General features: G+C 48.5%; 1 protein-coding gene and 1 long non-coding RNA gene across 6 annotated transcripts in view; one reads left to right on the forward strand and one right to left on the reverse strand.

The window, feature by feature from the left end:
- Positions 1 to 13,434, forward strand: part of LOC133170068 (uncharacterized) — a 102,772-nt gene that overhangs the window by 53,623 nt on the left and 35,715 nt on the right. The window lies entirely within an intron of this gene.
- LOC133169948 (BAH and coiled-coil domain-containing protein 1) overlaps positions 1 to 13,434 on the reverse strand; it is a 46,222-nt gene that overhangs the window by 5,431 nt on the left and 27,357 nt on the right. For 2 of the 5 annotated variants that reach the window (XM_061302505.1, XM_061302509.1), the window contains 16 exons: positions 11,783 to 11,908; positions 9,176 to 11,593; positions 8,492 to 8,606; positions 8,197 to 8,396; positions 7,954 to 8,115; positions 7,450 to 7,718; positions 7,024 to 7,363; positions 5,637 to 6,566; positions 4,518 to 4,687; positions 4,302 to 4,438; positions 4,110 to 4,220; positions 2,094 to 2,208; positions 1,630 to 1,843; positions 1,365 to 1,541; positions 482 to 655; positions 91 to 371 (listed from right to left, as the gene is read on the reverse strand). In XM_061302505.1, the coding sequence (XP_061158489.1) occupies positions 91 to 371; positions 482 to 655; positions 1,365 to 1,541; positions 1,630 to 1,843; positions 2,094 to 2,208; positions 4,110 to 4,220; positions 4,302 to 4,438; positions 4,518 to 4,687; positions 5,637 to 6,566; positions 7,024 to 7,363; positions 7,450 to 7,718; positions 7,954 to 8,115; positions 8,197 to 8,396; positions 8,492 to 8,606; positions 9,176 to 11,593; positions 11,783 to 11,908 (5,939 nt within the window). The remainder of the gene's footprint in view (positions 1 to 90; positions 372 to 481; positions 656 to 1,364; positions 1,542 to 1,629; positions 1,844 to 2,093; positions 2,209 to 4,109; positions 4,221 to 4,301; positions 4,439 to 4,517; positions 4,688 to 5,636; positions 6,567 to 7,023; positions 7,364 to 7,449; positions 7,719 to 7,953; positions 8,116 to 8,196; positions 8,397 to 8,491; positions 8,607 to 9,175; positions 11,594 to 11,782; positions 11,909 to 13,434) is intronic. The other 3 variants (XM_061302507.1, XM_061302506.1, XM_061302508.1) reach the window with 3 other exon arrangements.

Consider the following 13,434-nt stretch of genomic DNA (forward strand, 5'->3'; position numbering starts at 1 on the left):
TTTTGGGGTAAATTACGAAAATCTTTATGCACAAATGTAATTAGCACACGATATTATTTTGCACATCTATGAAAATGACTTCTTGCTAACCTTGATTGTTCCACTCAAGATGGTACTTTTCCGCGTGGCCCTCTTTAACCTCTCGCTCGTTGTTGGAAACGTTGGCAGCCCTATGCTACGTCGGAAACGGTTGCCCCGGTTGCTGTGGCTTCCCCACCGAGGCTCCTTGGGCCTGGGAGCTCGCGGTCCACCAACCCCCCTTGCGTTGTGGTCCTCAAAGTGGGTTTTGACTGCACTGGCCGGGCTCAGTCTACCGGGGTTCTTCTTTCGTACTTTGACCTCACCTTCCGTGCCCGAAAGAGTATGGGAGCCTGTGCGGTTCAATTACAGAAACAGACACCGTTAACAAGCCACAAAGAGAAACGCAAAACAGATGCTTCTCGTGAAGATTCCTTATAAATCAAACAGTCGTCAGTCTTACCATAAAGCTCCTGTCTCTGTTTTTTGTTCCTGGCTTTCTGATTGGCCTCCAGTTTTACAATGGACGAAGGACTTGGACCGGTCACAGAGGAACAAGAAGTCACATCTCTTGGCGGTTGTACTCTTAGGTCTTGACCTTCATCACTATCATTACTGCCTTCCTCCTCTTCCTCTCCTGATGGGAACCGAGAATACAGAGCATGCATTTTTGGGGTTAGAGAGTCTTATCAAATGCCTTGGTGAACTGTGATTATCTTGAATGTCTCCATTATTTCAAAAACACTTCATCAGCAGTCAAGTAAACATTGAACTGTTCATTGAAATGATGTATGAAGTGCTTTGCCTTGATGATATTTCCTGGTGTGAAGCCACATGCAACAGAGCCGGAAAACAACAGTGAGTGTGTGCGTGTGTGTCTGTGTGTGTGTTTGTCACATTGCTCTCCTTGAGCCAACCAGTCTCTCCGTCTCCAGGGCTGTCAAAGCCTCTCAGAGGCAAGTGTCCGCAGCTGCACATGTAGCGCGGAATCAGTCAACAAGGCTAGTGTCAAAATGTCCATGCGCACCTTGTCTTCCACACAAGGTGTTCCTCACCTTTTCACCTACATCTGGTTGCCTTCAGAGTGATTTGCGGATTTTAAGACTCACTAGAGTGTGGCACTGAATATCATGCAGTGGCATTCCTCTGATCTCGAGGTTTACGGCGGTTCCTTTTGAGTTCAACCGCTCTTAAACCAGAATGGTTGGCTGTTATGTGCTTGTCACTTTGGATCAAGAGGTGAAAGGTAGTTATGTGTGTTTTGCATTATCTAATATCAGTTAATAAAATACATCTGTGAAGTGCGTATCAATAAGAAGGTTGGTTTTGAAATATTCTCATCTTACCTTGTTCCGAGGAGTCACTTTCAGGATTTGAACTGTCTCCCAGTGACTCCCGTCTTTGTCCACGGTGAACCCTCACTCTGGTCTTGCTACGATGAGCAGAACCATGTGTCTCTTTTTTAGATCCGCGGTGCCCTTCCCCAGCCCAGCTCTCCTGAGGACAACTGTCCACACTTGCTGCTGAGAGAGTTGAACAATCCTTCTGAGATCTAGCTTTGCTCAACCTTACAATTAGCTTTGACGGGTGAAATAATCGCAAAGCATGTACCTGTGTCACTGTGTCCCCCAGACTCTCGTCTGTCTCCCTGGCTCCGGTGTCCATGCTTTGAGTTGCACGGTGAAACCTCCTTGTCCCTGTAGCGCACCCCTGAGAGACTCTTTTTCGCCTGGCTTTTCTGTTTGAGCTGTGCCACATCGGCAGCCAACTTTGAGCCCAGAACACTTTGAGGACCACCTTTTTTGCAACCTTGCGCTTTTATCTGCTACAGCAGAAGAGGGACAGTGAGACCTAGTTAAAGCTACAGCAAAAAAAATACGACTATAAAAGCTAAAACAGAATATTAAGTGCCCAGGTGTAAAACGCATTAACATGAAGTGCTCGGGTTTCGACTCATGTCGTTTGTATTTAATTAGAAACAGAGCTCAACAAAGTCGTTTTTTAAATGCAACTGTGGCCTCTTTAATTCGGAGTTGCGTGGCGGATTAAAGAATAGCGGACAATGAGATCCTGACCTGTGTGCTTCCAAGTTGTTCAAAGGCTCGACAAGACAGCCTCTTCTTCCTTCTCTGGCTGTCTCCTCCCCCTCCGAGCTCCTCAGGCGTCAGGGAATGCCCCGTCACCATCGGCCTGTCAGTCAAAACAAGGGAGATGAATTCATTAGACAAGAATCGCAGTGGTTTGAGGGGAGCGAGGACATCACAAGGAAAAAGACTTAAATCATCTAATAACTTCGCTATGTCTGAAACAGAGCAACATATAAGTAGAAGGACAGCCTGGGACTGTGATGAAAAATTGGCCATCTCACAAGAAAGCTGCGTTTGAAGGGAGATCGGTACACGGGAATGCACACAGCATGTGACCTAGCATTGAAAAGTTTGGGCAAGTGCTTGGAAGGATATTTATATTTAGCGCTATTGTTTTCAGTGGAAAAAAATGATAGATCTCCAATTGCATTGTCATTTTGGATCCTTTCACCAGCGCTAAAGAAGCAACACAAGTCAACCACTTCAAAAAAATATTGCAAAACTATTTATAGTGTATCCAATTCGGCAACCGCTAAAGTCTAGTGAATGGGTTGAGAATTTCTCACATCTTTAATTTCATGTTGTCAGTGATCTGATTGGAGCAATGTCAAATGTCCACTGAGACTCGTTTCAACAATCCATCCCTGCAAGCGGTTAGAATGACATTTTCATCATCTTTTTTTCCTCAGTAAATATATGACTGAGTAAGCAGCCCCATTATCTCATCGTCGGAATTCAGCCTTGAACAATCCTTAAGAGAATACAATGACTGGGGTTGTTGTGTGGTGGGGTCTGCCAACTGACTATCTGGAGAATGACGGTAAAGTGCGACTTGTCTGCAAGAATGATTCTGCCGTCCGCCGCTAACCATGGCAAAGGCTTTTGGGTTAGCTTTCCCAATTGATTAGCTGATGTTAAAAGCTTTGCTACTATAGCACAAAGAACACCAGTGATGTAGCTTCGGCCTCTGTCCTGATTGACCCGTTGCCCTGGGTCGTGACACCCAAATATGACAACTAGCTATGACTTGTACACGGTGAGTGACTAGCCCGTGCTACAGCTTGTAAAACACCCGCCAACCCCCTACGGCATGTTCGGTGGCGGGCCACCCTTCCCCCAATGCACCTTGCTGCGGGGTCTTGGCCCCGTTACCCTTTCACTTGGGCGTCACTGTCACCCGGCATCAGCGTCCCCCTCCCCTGGCGTCAGCGATGGCCTGGTGAGGGGGCAGGGGCGATACGGTTGAAAGAAGAGTGAAGGTGACATTCTAGAAGGGCAGCTCGGGGCACTGTCGTTGCCCGGAAACCACGAGAAAGAAGCGTGACACAACTAACCCAACCCTGACGGTGTTTGATTTCCCAATTCTTCTGCCTTAGCGCAAACAACACTATTTGGAATGACCAACATGTAATAGTTATATTTAGAGTCAAAATCCCTTTCCTCATCGTAAATATTGTTTTTATATATAGATGTTTATGTGAGCAGAGGTCACTATTTGAAGAATTACTAACCTATATTTATTTTAGTAATATATTTCGTTTCATTTTTTACTGTACTCAAATGGCCTTGCCTCGTGGCCATTTGCATGCGTGGTATTCAATCTGTAGAACTGAACACGGCCATCGTGTTATCCTTCGTGACCCACGTTGACCCATTGAGCCCATATGACAGTGAGGTGTCACATTCCTTGCACAGGGCAAGATTACCAGAGAATTCACAGTACTCTAATTACATCGTCTGCTTGTTAGCCCCGCCCCCAACCAAGCATTACATGCGGTCCAATAATACCAAGTTGAAACCTAATGGGTAGATTTTGTAGGTATGTCCTAACATAAATATTCTGCAAATAGCCATGAGCACAGCTGACACAGTTATGTCGTTAAAGAATTAACACCGACGTTGAGGATTAAATGGACTTTCTTGAATGGTTCGATTGACTTCTCCCTTTTGTTTAACGCCAGTGAAAGGCAGTAGGAGAGATGGCGGGACTAAAACTTGACGCACTTGACTTTTCTTTGGCCCTCGGATGACACTGAGCTCGTTGTGAGGATGGGCTTCTTCTTCCTGGGTCGTCCCGGTCCTCTTCGTGCTGGGCTACGTGGCGTTTCCTCTTTTCTGTTTGAGCACACGTCAAAATGATGTTGTTGTGAGTAGGAAAAATGAGTATAAATAGTCGGAAAGGCGTATCCCGCTTACTGATGATCGTGTTTCCTCTGGAGTTTGGCTAGCTCCCTCTGCTTCTCTTTATAGTGACGTTGAAGCTCGGCCAACTTGACACGCATCTCAAGCTCGGGACCGTCTATCGTTTCCATGCTGCCTTTGGTTTGGCACACCTGGAAAGTATCCATTGTCTCTTTAACATGAACCCAAATAAGAGCTTTGAGGGTGTTGACACCAAAATTATACTCTTACTGGTTCATTGCGTGGCGTCCAGCTACATTTCCTTCGCAAGTTGAAGGTCTTGCGAACTGGGAACTGTCGACCCGAACACGTAGCGTTGCCTGCCCGTGGACTCGTCTCCAGTAATCGGGCTGTCGCTAGAGTTGCCAGGCTGTGGAGGTCAAACATCAACAACTCCTCCTCTGTGGAAAAAGACATGGTTGATGCTCGTGATGAAAATTTAAAGCCTAATGAATTGTCTTGTTGTCCCACACATTTTGATAGACTTGCTGTGACTTTGAAACATTGCACCGCTTCCCTAAGCTGTCAACAGTGCTTCATCACAAGCGCCTCACTGACTCCGAAATCAGTGGATGAAACCTTTTTTTTTTTTTAATCGAGGTCCCTTTTGGGAGCTGTTAAATGCATTAGGACGCTGTGGTAAACACAAAACATCCTTTGCTTGAATGATATAAAAACACATGGCGCTTTGGAAAACAAGGAAGCTTTTAAAGGCACTTTGAAACAATGGGTTCTAATTAGCAAGGCAATGCTCCAGGGTGCTGAAAACATTGACTGCATTTGTGATTACGCACAGGCTAGGGGGTAGTGTTGTGTACGGTGAGGTGGTGGAACAATCATTGGGTTTCTTTTACTGTATAACGATGGTTATCTGTTCAGTGTTAACACATTTACTGAGATAGATGCCTTGTGGGGACCCTTTACATTTTGTGACATCTGAAGGGATGGGAAGTGACCACCTAGTGAATGAAACCTACGCAAGTGCGCGTGTGGCTCAAGTAACATTGTTCCCCGAGGAAGAGAATATATGGGAAAGAGAGAGGTGAACACCCTCTCTTACAGGATTCGACCCTGTCCTGCTACTTTTGTCTCTCTCCCTCCAGAGGCTTTTGCATCGTGAGAGCAGCCTTTTAGGAAATAAAACTGCCTTTAGCGCACCAAAGAAAGGAACGGCATGCAGAGGATTTCCCTAGGGAGATTTCACCAGAGGCTCTAGAGATGGAGAAGAAGAGCCAAGAACCTAGAAGTGAGCACAGAGCAACGAAGGCTAGCCCTGAGGGGGAAGTGGGAGGTGGTCTCTGTGGGAAAATGTAGTCGAGTGATTGGTTACCAGAAAAATGATTTCCTTACCTCTGCTTTCCCCACTGCGGTGTCTCTTCTGTTGTAGCTCCAGGTCGGCCACCTCACTGAGCAGCTCCATTCCCTGACATGGGTTGCTCTGTGACGGGATCGCCGGTGTAGAGTTGAAAGGAAGCAAGGGGAACGGGGGGACGTCTGTACAGAAAGCAGCAGCGATTAGCAGCTCAAGGCTCCAGTAGCACGGCACAAGAGGTTTGTGGGATTCAGTAGACGTCGCCTGGCTTGGGCTGGGGACGGACGCCGCTGCAGGGGAAAGACATGCCATCTCCAAGGGGGCCTTGTCAGCCGCCAGCATGTTCCCTTGCTGCTTCTGCTTGCAGTCCTTGATTTCTTCCACGCATTGCTCCAGCGGGGCTGCCGGGGTCGTAGTGTTAAGCTCCACGATGGTGCCCGGGCCGGGTGTGTGCTCTTCTGACATAGCAGGCTCCACCTGGGTCTCCTCACTCATAGGCTCATCGTCCTCCAAGGTGATGACAGTCTCTGCCCTTTCTGCTTGATCCGTGCACAGGGGCACCACTGGACAGGAAGCAGCCTCGCACAGCGGGCTGTCAGCAGGGGGGCAGACGAGCACCTCTTCCTCGGAAGCCCCCTGCGTCTCCGCCTCGTTCTCCCTTGATACATAGTTGGCTACTGTAACCGCTGCGCCCTCCACCTCCTCTCTTTGGTCCAGGACTCGCTCAAGGATGCCCCCCTGATCTCCCTGATCCACTTCCTTAGGTTCAAGTGGCTCAGAGAGAGGCCTGACCACCGCTTGGCAGTCAAGCCCCTCCCCAAGGCTAGAAAGAGTCTGCGGGGCATGCTCCGAAGGCTCAGATTGGATTGCTTCCAGGTCGGCTGGTTCTGCAAGCTGAATGTTCTGGGGAGAAGGCCCGTTCCTGTAGCCAATCGTGACAGCAGAGTATGTGTATCCAGGAGGCAAGTCTTTAGGGGAAGAAAGAAATTTCAATTATTTCAGTAGCCGCGCCAAGAGGGTTATGATCTCATCAGTTTGTTTGTTTGTGAACAGGTTTACAACCAAATTTGCAAATTCCACAAAACGTTTAGGAGCAGTTATGCAAAAACTAAGCAAAAACCTGGAATTTTTTTACCCCTTTGAGTGATTTAAAAAAGGAAAACTGCAGATTGAAATTAGGATTGTTTGGCCTTGACGAAGTTTGCACTCTGCTGAATGACACTTTTTGTAATTGATAACAGAAAAAATATATAAACCTTCTATCTAAATATATAATTGACCACAGCTATAATGTGCTGAAAAAAATCCTCACAAGTACTTAAAAAGCGCTTGAATTCGACCTTGTAAAGATGATACCTGTCTCACATCAAATCCTGCATGCACTAACGACTTCAGTTGTAAATCCTTTTGACACATTCTGCTTACCAGGCTCCAAAGATTCTGGATAGTTTTGTGGGGGCTGGCCCTCCCCTCGCTTAACCTGGGGATCGGCCTCTTTGGGCATCTGGGATCGGGCCGGACTCATGGTAGGTGAGTGGGGGGCCGTAACAGCTGGGCTGGGAGCCCGGCACGGTGTTGCGGGAGTGCTTTTGGAATGCGGGTGCATTGAAGGGGACTGGCAGCAAGGGGACAAGAGAGCAGTGCAGGCTCCAGCAGGGGAGGTGTTTCTTTGGAGAGGGTTATAGGAGTAGGGCTTGGATGGTTTTGATGTCCTTGGTTTTGGGAGAAGTTCCTCCAGGTCAACAGAGGGTTCAACGCCCCTTTTCTGCATCCATTGGGGTTAAGACAAGGCATTAGGAAAAGCTTAAACTGATTATTTGCTCAGAGTTGCTCAAATTTGTTTCCGGTCACCTGATTATGAGGGGCTTGGTGTTGCATGTCCATGCCATGCACAGCTTTGTGTTGTTGCTGCTGCTGCTGTGGTTGATGAGGCTGCGCGTGCGCTTGCTGCGACTGGTGGCTTTGGTGCTGATGCTGAAGCTGTTGATGCTGCTGGAGAGCGTAAAGCTCCTGTTGCCGTAGAAACTGGGATCGAGAGTATACTGTGGGATGCTGCATGTGGGAGGCTGGGCCCCGGGCGCCGTACACTGGGGGCCAAAGTCCTTGCTGTTCCATCACATCTAATGAGAACAGGAGAGTGAGACAAATGGGGGTTCTTAAAACTGAAAAGACATTTTAGTTTCAATATCTGATAGCCTAACGTATTGTATTTACTTTTAGTCATCTTTACCAGATTAATTTTTTAAATAATTTATTTTAAGACAAACCAGACTTTTAAGTGAAGATGGACTAAAAGTCATGATGTGTGATGTTGCTGAGTCGGCGAGAGATGAAAAGGGCCTTATTAGGACATACCGAGGTGGTGGGATGCCGGATGAGTAGGGGCATCCGTGGGTAGGACCACCAACTGAGCAGAGGGATCCTGAGGCAAAGGCAGGACTGGTTGAAGAGGGCCTGGCATGGCTGCGGAGAAACCAGGGGGAAGATTCTGGTGCAGGGCAGTATGACCTATACCTGCTTTAAATAGAGAATGGGGACTCTGCATTGAATCGATCCGTAATACCTAAAATGAACTCGATAATAATCTGGCGATTTTACCATAAGAGTGTCCTGTCATCCAAAGGGATGGGCTTCCAGTTCTTGGCATCCAATGGTGGTGAGCAGAATGTGCAGCAGGGTCTGCTAATTGGCCAGATTGGAGGGAAGTCCCGCCTGGGACCATGAGATGAGACGTGAGGTCCCCGTGGCAGCTGTTGGAGGGATGAATCCTGGAAAACTCCACCCTTTCCTTATTATCTCTGTGTCGGGATATCAGAGAAAGGTAAACATAGGGGATCGCAAATGATCGCACAATGCAAAATTAATCTCAAGTAAATGCCTTGGAGTGGTTTACCTGAGATATGCGTCTCGATCCCTGTTCAAACACGTCAGACCTATCTGTTCCCCGCTCATCATTTTTCTCTCCTGCTCCGTAGTTGGATCTGAGGGATACATGGTATGGGCTGGTCCTATGAGACAAACATTAGCTTACAATTAACTAGGTCTGTTCAGCCTTGTGTGTCAAGGAGAGGACAAATTCTCTGGTGGCTCAGCTTTTTTAAAAACACCAACTTAACCCACAAGAGACTTGGTACGCTAATATATCCGCGCAAGACTATTCCAGCCAATAAGCAGCAGGGGGAGTTGTGCACAGTGACTGGCTTTTTCAAAGACTGATTTGACTGCACTTTAGATGTAAATTAGATGTAATATTTTCTTTCCGGCTGTTCCACTTGATTTTCCTTCATTTGGAACAACTGCCTTTGCTTGTATGCGGTCCTTATGTAAATTATGTCAGTATGAACGCTTGTCGTTTGAAATGTTTCTAATTGCTGCTTTAGCAAGCTTCTATATGGGCTATTAGGAAGATGAATGTCTGAATCAAGTTGTTAGTCCATAACCACAATGGGAGAAAATCATTTACAAACCCCATAAGATCATAACGTTTCCAACTAAAAGGGTACTAACGGCTAAAAGGCCCGACGCAAATATATTTTGAGCTGGTTCTACTGATGAAGAAGTTGACATTTGACTTCACCTTTCACGGTGGGCGGCACTCTGCCATGTCTGCTGCTGGAATGGCCGTCTGACAAATGACATGACGGTTCCCTTTGTCTTGCCACGGCGACCGCAATACCAACCGGGGGTTGCCGCACCTCGCCTTCCCCGTGGCCCGCTTCACCGATGTCCCGATGTCGTCCACTGTAATCGGGACGCTCATTGTCGCTGACTGGGCCCTTCCTTGATGGAAGAGTCTGTTTGTTAATCTGAAGGGCGCAGCTCCCCCCCGCAGGCCCCGATTTCAGGCTCCCGAGACCACCGAAGGGGGTTTTCTGAGAAAGGAGCTGTGGCTGCTGCTGGTTGCTATACTTGAGTAAGCTTTTCATGGCACTGCTCTCTCCCCGGGTTGAGCCTTGGCTGTCAGGTTGTTGCTGTGGCTGCTGCTGTTGCTGACTAACTGAAGGTGCAGTCGTTGGCGGAGGAGGCGGATTTATTCTCTGCTGCTGTTGCTGCGAATGTTGCATAGTACTGCTTCCTAACTCCATGTAGGACTTTCTCTGGTCCTCCTCATTGTGTGCCATGTGGTGAGGAGGTCTCATGGCCCATTGCGGCACAGGGGGCTGCTGCTGGTGGTGCTGCCGCCCACCGTTGCCACTGTAACCATAAACTGACAGTTCAATTTTTCTTTTCATCTCCTGCACCGTCCCCTGGTTGAGGTCACCCGAAGACGGAGCATCAGAACCAGGTCGCCCGTGCTGCTGGTGGCGAATCCTGGCCACCTTTTGGCCATCTCTCTGTAAGGAGCAGCTACCGGCAGAAGCGCTATGCTGACTCATATTTTTGTTTCCAAGTGCGGAGGGATTTGCTGGGGGTCCTGAATGGGAACAGTCTCTATAAGGTGAAGTGTTGACAGAATGCGGGACAGTGTGTCCAGTTTTGGGTCCCTGGGGCATTGAGGATCGGAACATGTCCATGTCAACAGCGCTGTTTACACACTCAACACTGCGTGAGCGGACAACCTGGTGCTGCTTCTGGGGTTGTGGAGGTTGTTGTTGTGGTTGTTGTTGGATAGATGGGGGAAGCGGAGAGGCTTGGAGATGGTGGTGATGCGACTGCATCCAGTCTGGAGCCTTCTCTGTTTTTCTGTACGTGTGCTGTTGTTGCTGCTGCTGCTGCTGCTGCTGTTGTTGTTGTTGTTGTTGTTGTTGTTGCTGCTGCTGCTGCTGCTGCTGCTGGTGCTGCTGCTGCTGTTTTCTATGCCAACTACCGTGGTGTCCACCACCTGCATTCTTTACCATGTTTTTGTCCTTGGTAGTCCCCCCTCCACTGCCTACAATCTGGAAGTCAGGGTTCCCGAGTTGAAATGGTCCGCCATGTTTTTCCCCTGCGTCTGCCACAGACGGCACAAATGTAGGCCCTGTGACTTTAGGTTCCCGCCCGGCATTTGCTTGCCCCCTGTCGTGTGAGGCGGGGTTACTTAGTGGGGCAGGAGCGGGTGGACAGAAGAATTCTGGGTGATGGTGAGCATGGTGGGAAGGGTGTGGATGGTGCGGGTGGCTCGGGTGAAGCTGAAGGCAATGGAAGCCTCCTGGGTGTGCATGCGTATGGGGGTGAGTGTGCGGGTGTGGGTGGGTGTGCGCCCCTCCAGTGGAGCCCAACTGTAAGGGTGGGGCTACGGAGTAGGACAAAGTGTGGTGAAGCGGCGCCTGCCCCCTTTCTAGGCAGTCTGAGGGCTGTTCGCTAATTCGCATCTCCCCACTTATCCCTTCTTTGGTGCAGCGGCTGTTTCCGCTGGAGCTCATATGTCTGCCGTGACCGTTCCCTCCACCTGCAATAGTTCCCAAGGGTGTGCCCTCCCCTCCACAACTAGACATAGAGGTCTTGGGCCCAGCCACATTTGCGCTCTCTCCATTTTGCATCTTGCCATTGTGCAAACAAGCGCTCAATGGCTTGCCCATAATTTGTGGGTCCTTGCTGTATTCCATTGGGAGCGACGCCTTGTGCCTCTCCAGGGCCCGGCTGTTAACTTCCTCCAGGGGCATTGGATGGTGGGGATAGTGTGGGTGCTGCTGATGGGAGTGGGAATGGTGGTGATGGTGGTGTGCGGGCAGGGCAGATTGCTGGCTGTGGTGCTGCGGTTGCTGCTGCTGCTGCTGCTGCTGTTGTTGCTGCTGCTGCTGCTGCTGCTGCTGCTGTTGATGTTGCTGTTGCTGTTGCTGTCTTTCCTTCGCCTCCTGTTTGCTATTCGACCTCTCCTTGTCTTTGACTGGTCCAACTCCCCTCTCCACCGCTCCCTCTTTGAGACCCTTGAGCAGACTCGCTCCACCACCTGGATCTCTTTCTCTGCTGCAAGGCCCCTGGGAGAGTCCCGAACCCGCCCTGGACATCGGTGGCAGACTGTGATTAGTCGAGATGAGAGGAGGCTGTGACGGGAGACCTCGAATGTAGAAGTTCTCTGAGACAAAGAGAGCAAAGACAAATCAAATGAAAAAGACATTTTCTAAAATTACATTATTCATCTCACCAATCATGTCCCTGGGCATTCTTTTATAAATACCCATAACGGATTAGGCCATACAATGTTTTATGGATTCAATTTACTTATTACTTCTGTCTGATTACATTCTAATCATCCGCGCCTCACCTTTTTGGGTGTCATAGAAACGGTGTTGACCATAGAGAACTCCGCCATTGGCATGGTGATCCAAGTGGCTCATAGGAAGAAAAGTGTGGGCCAGACTCCCTGAGAATCGAGGATACCCCGCAGCGGCTGAAATAGATAGCACAGAATGGGGCACAGATAGCAGATAAGACGGACCAGTAAGCACCACGATGCATTTATCCACACAAACTCTCCATAATCCTCCAGGTCCCATGCAGCTGCTGGTGTTCATACGCAAATAAGTAGTGGCTCCGCCTGTCATGTTTGCCTTTCCCGCTTGAATTTAGAATGCAGACAATACACGATAAGCTCGGGCTTGGGGATGATTGCGATGTCTCTTCAACATATGGCTATTTGTCTTTCATTCTCCAAGAAACGTCCGTGACACCTTTGTCCATCTGATTGTAAAGACTTCACGTTCTGTTTATTGCCATATTTTGACCTAGACCGTCTCTTGGATTCACTGTGATCCTCTTATTGCTGTGCCCTTCAGGGGATTTAAATCCACTAAAGTTGAGTCAAAGGCAACTGGAATTTAAAATGGTTCCCTTTTTAAATCCAAAAGGGTTCTTCAGTTCGGAATTTCCACTGGACCAATGCTGCTCATTGAAAACAACTACTCAACAAATACTTTGGAACAAAAAAAAAGTCTCTTGGGACCACCCCCCCCCCCCCCCATCTTGAACAATCAAGGAGAAATCCAGATTCAGGAATTATCAGAAACTTGATGAAATTTCCTGACATGTTGACCTGCTATAGTTTGAGCCAAATCTTTCGGTGTAATAATAAAGACTTTGTTGCAAACATTGATTGACAGGTGAGACTGTCACACTGTTACGACCATCCTCATCTTGAAACATAGCGCACAGGTGAATGGAGGATGGGAGGAAGAAGGGGGGTGGGGAGTGAACAGGGAGGGAAACATGGGTTGTACAAGCTAAATGAAAGCCAGATGTATTTGTGTTGGCAAGTGTGCGGCCCGATCCTGGAAAGCGCAGATGCAGTTCACTTGGCTTTGTGTGTGTGTGTGTGTGTGTATGTGTGTGGCGGCGGCGGCGTGCTTTTCTTTTTTCTTTTTTTTTTCCTTCCCTCTCAGCAGTGTTAGATGTCTCATTTTTAGCTCTCAGGAACAATGGCGACGGTGCTTGTGGTGGCTCTGGAAAGGGAGGAGTGTTGTGGTGGGCTAAATGACCTCGGCTCCGAGCGGTGGCCTCTATGCCCAACCCGTCTTAATTAATGAAATGCGCCAAGAGGGCAAACAATAACACAGGAGGGGGATGCTTTCCACCGAGGGCACCGGGGTGATAATTACCCTCACTTTCCTTCACCTTTTTTTCCCCCCACCACTCTTTCTCCTCGTCCCCATTTGTCTCATTTTCAATCTTTGCCGTCATGATTAATAAGCACACACATTTATGCCAATTTATCCACGGAGAAAGAAAGGGGGAATCCTTTTGTTGAAAAAAAAAAGAAATACAGAGCGAGCTGCTTGGTGAGTCTTTATCCGAGCTTTTTTTTTTCGTTCTTTTTTTGGGGGGAGAGTGAGTGTGACGATTGATGGCGTAATCCCTTTTCACAGTGTGGTCTGGCTGTGCCCGATAATGCCAGCCCGCTCCATTTCAGCATGCCCTCCC

Source organism: Syngnathus typhle, linkage group LG17 (genome assembly GCF_033458585.1).
Source record: "Syngnathus typhle isolate RoL2023-S1 ecotype Sweden linkage group LG17, RoL_Styp_1.0, whole genome shotgun sequence".
NCBI classification, from domain to species: domain Eukaryota; kingdom Metazoa; phylum Chordata; class Actinopteri; order Syngnathiformes; family Syngnathidae; genus Syngnathus; species Syngnathus typhle.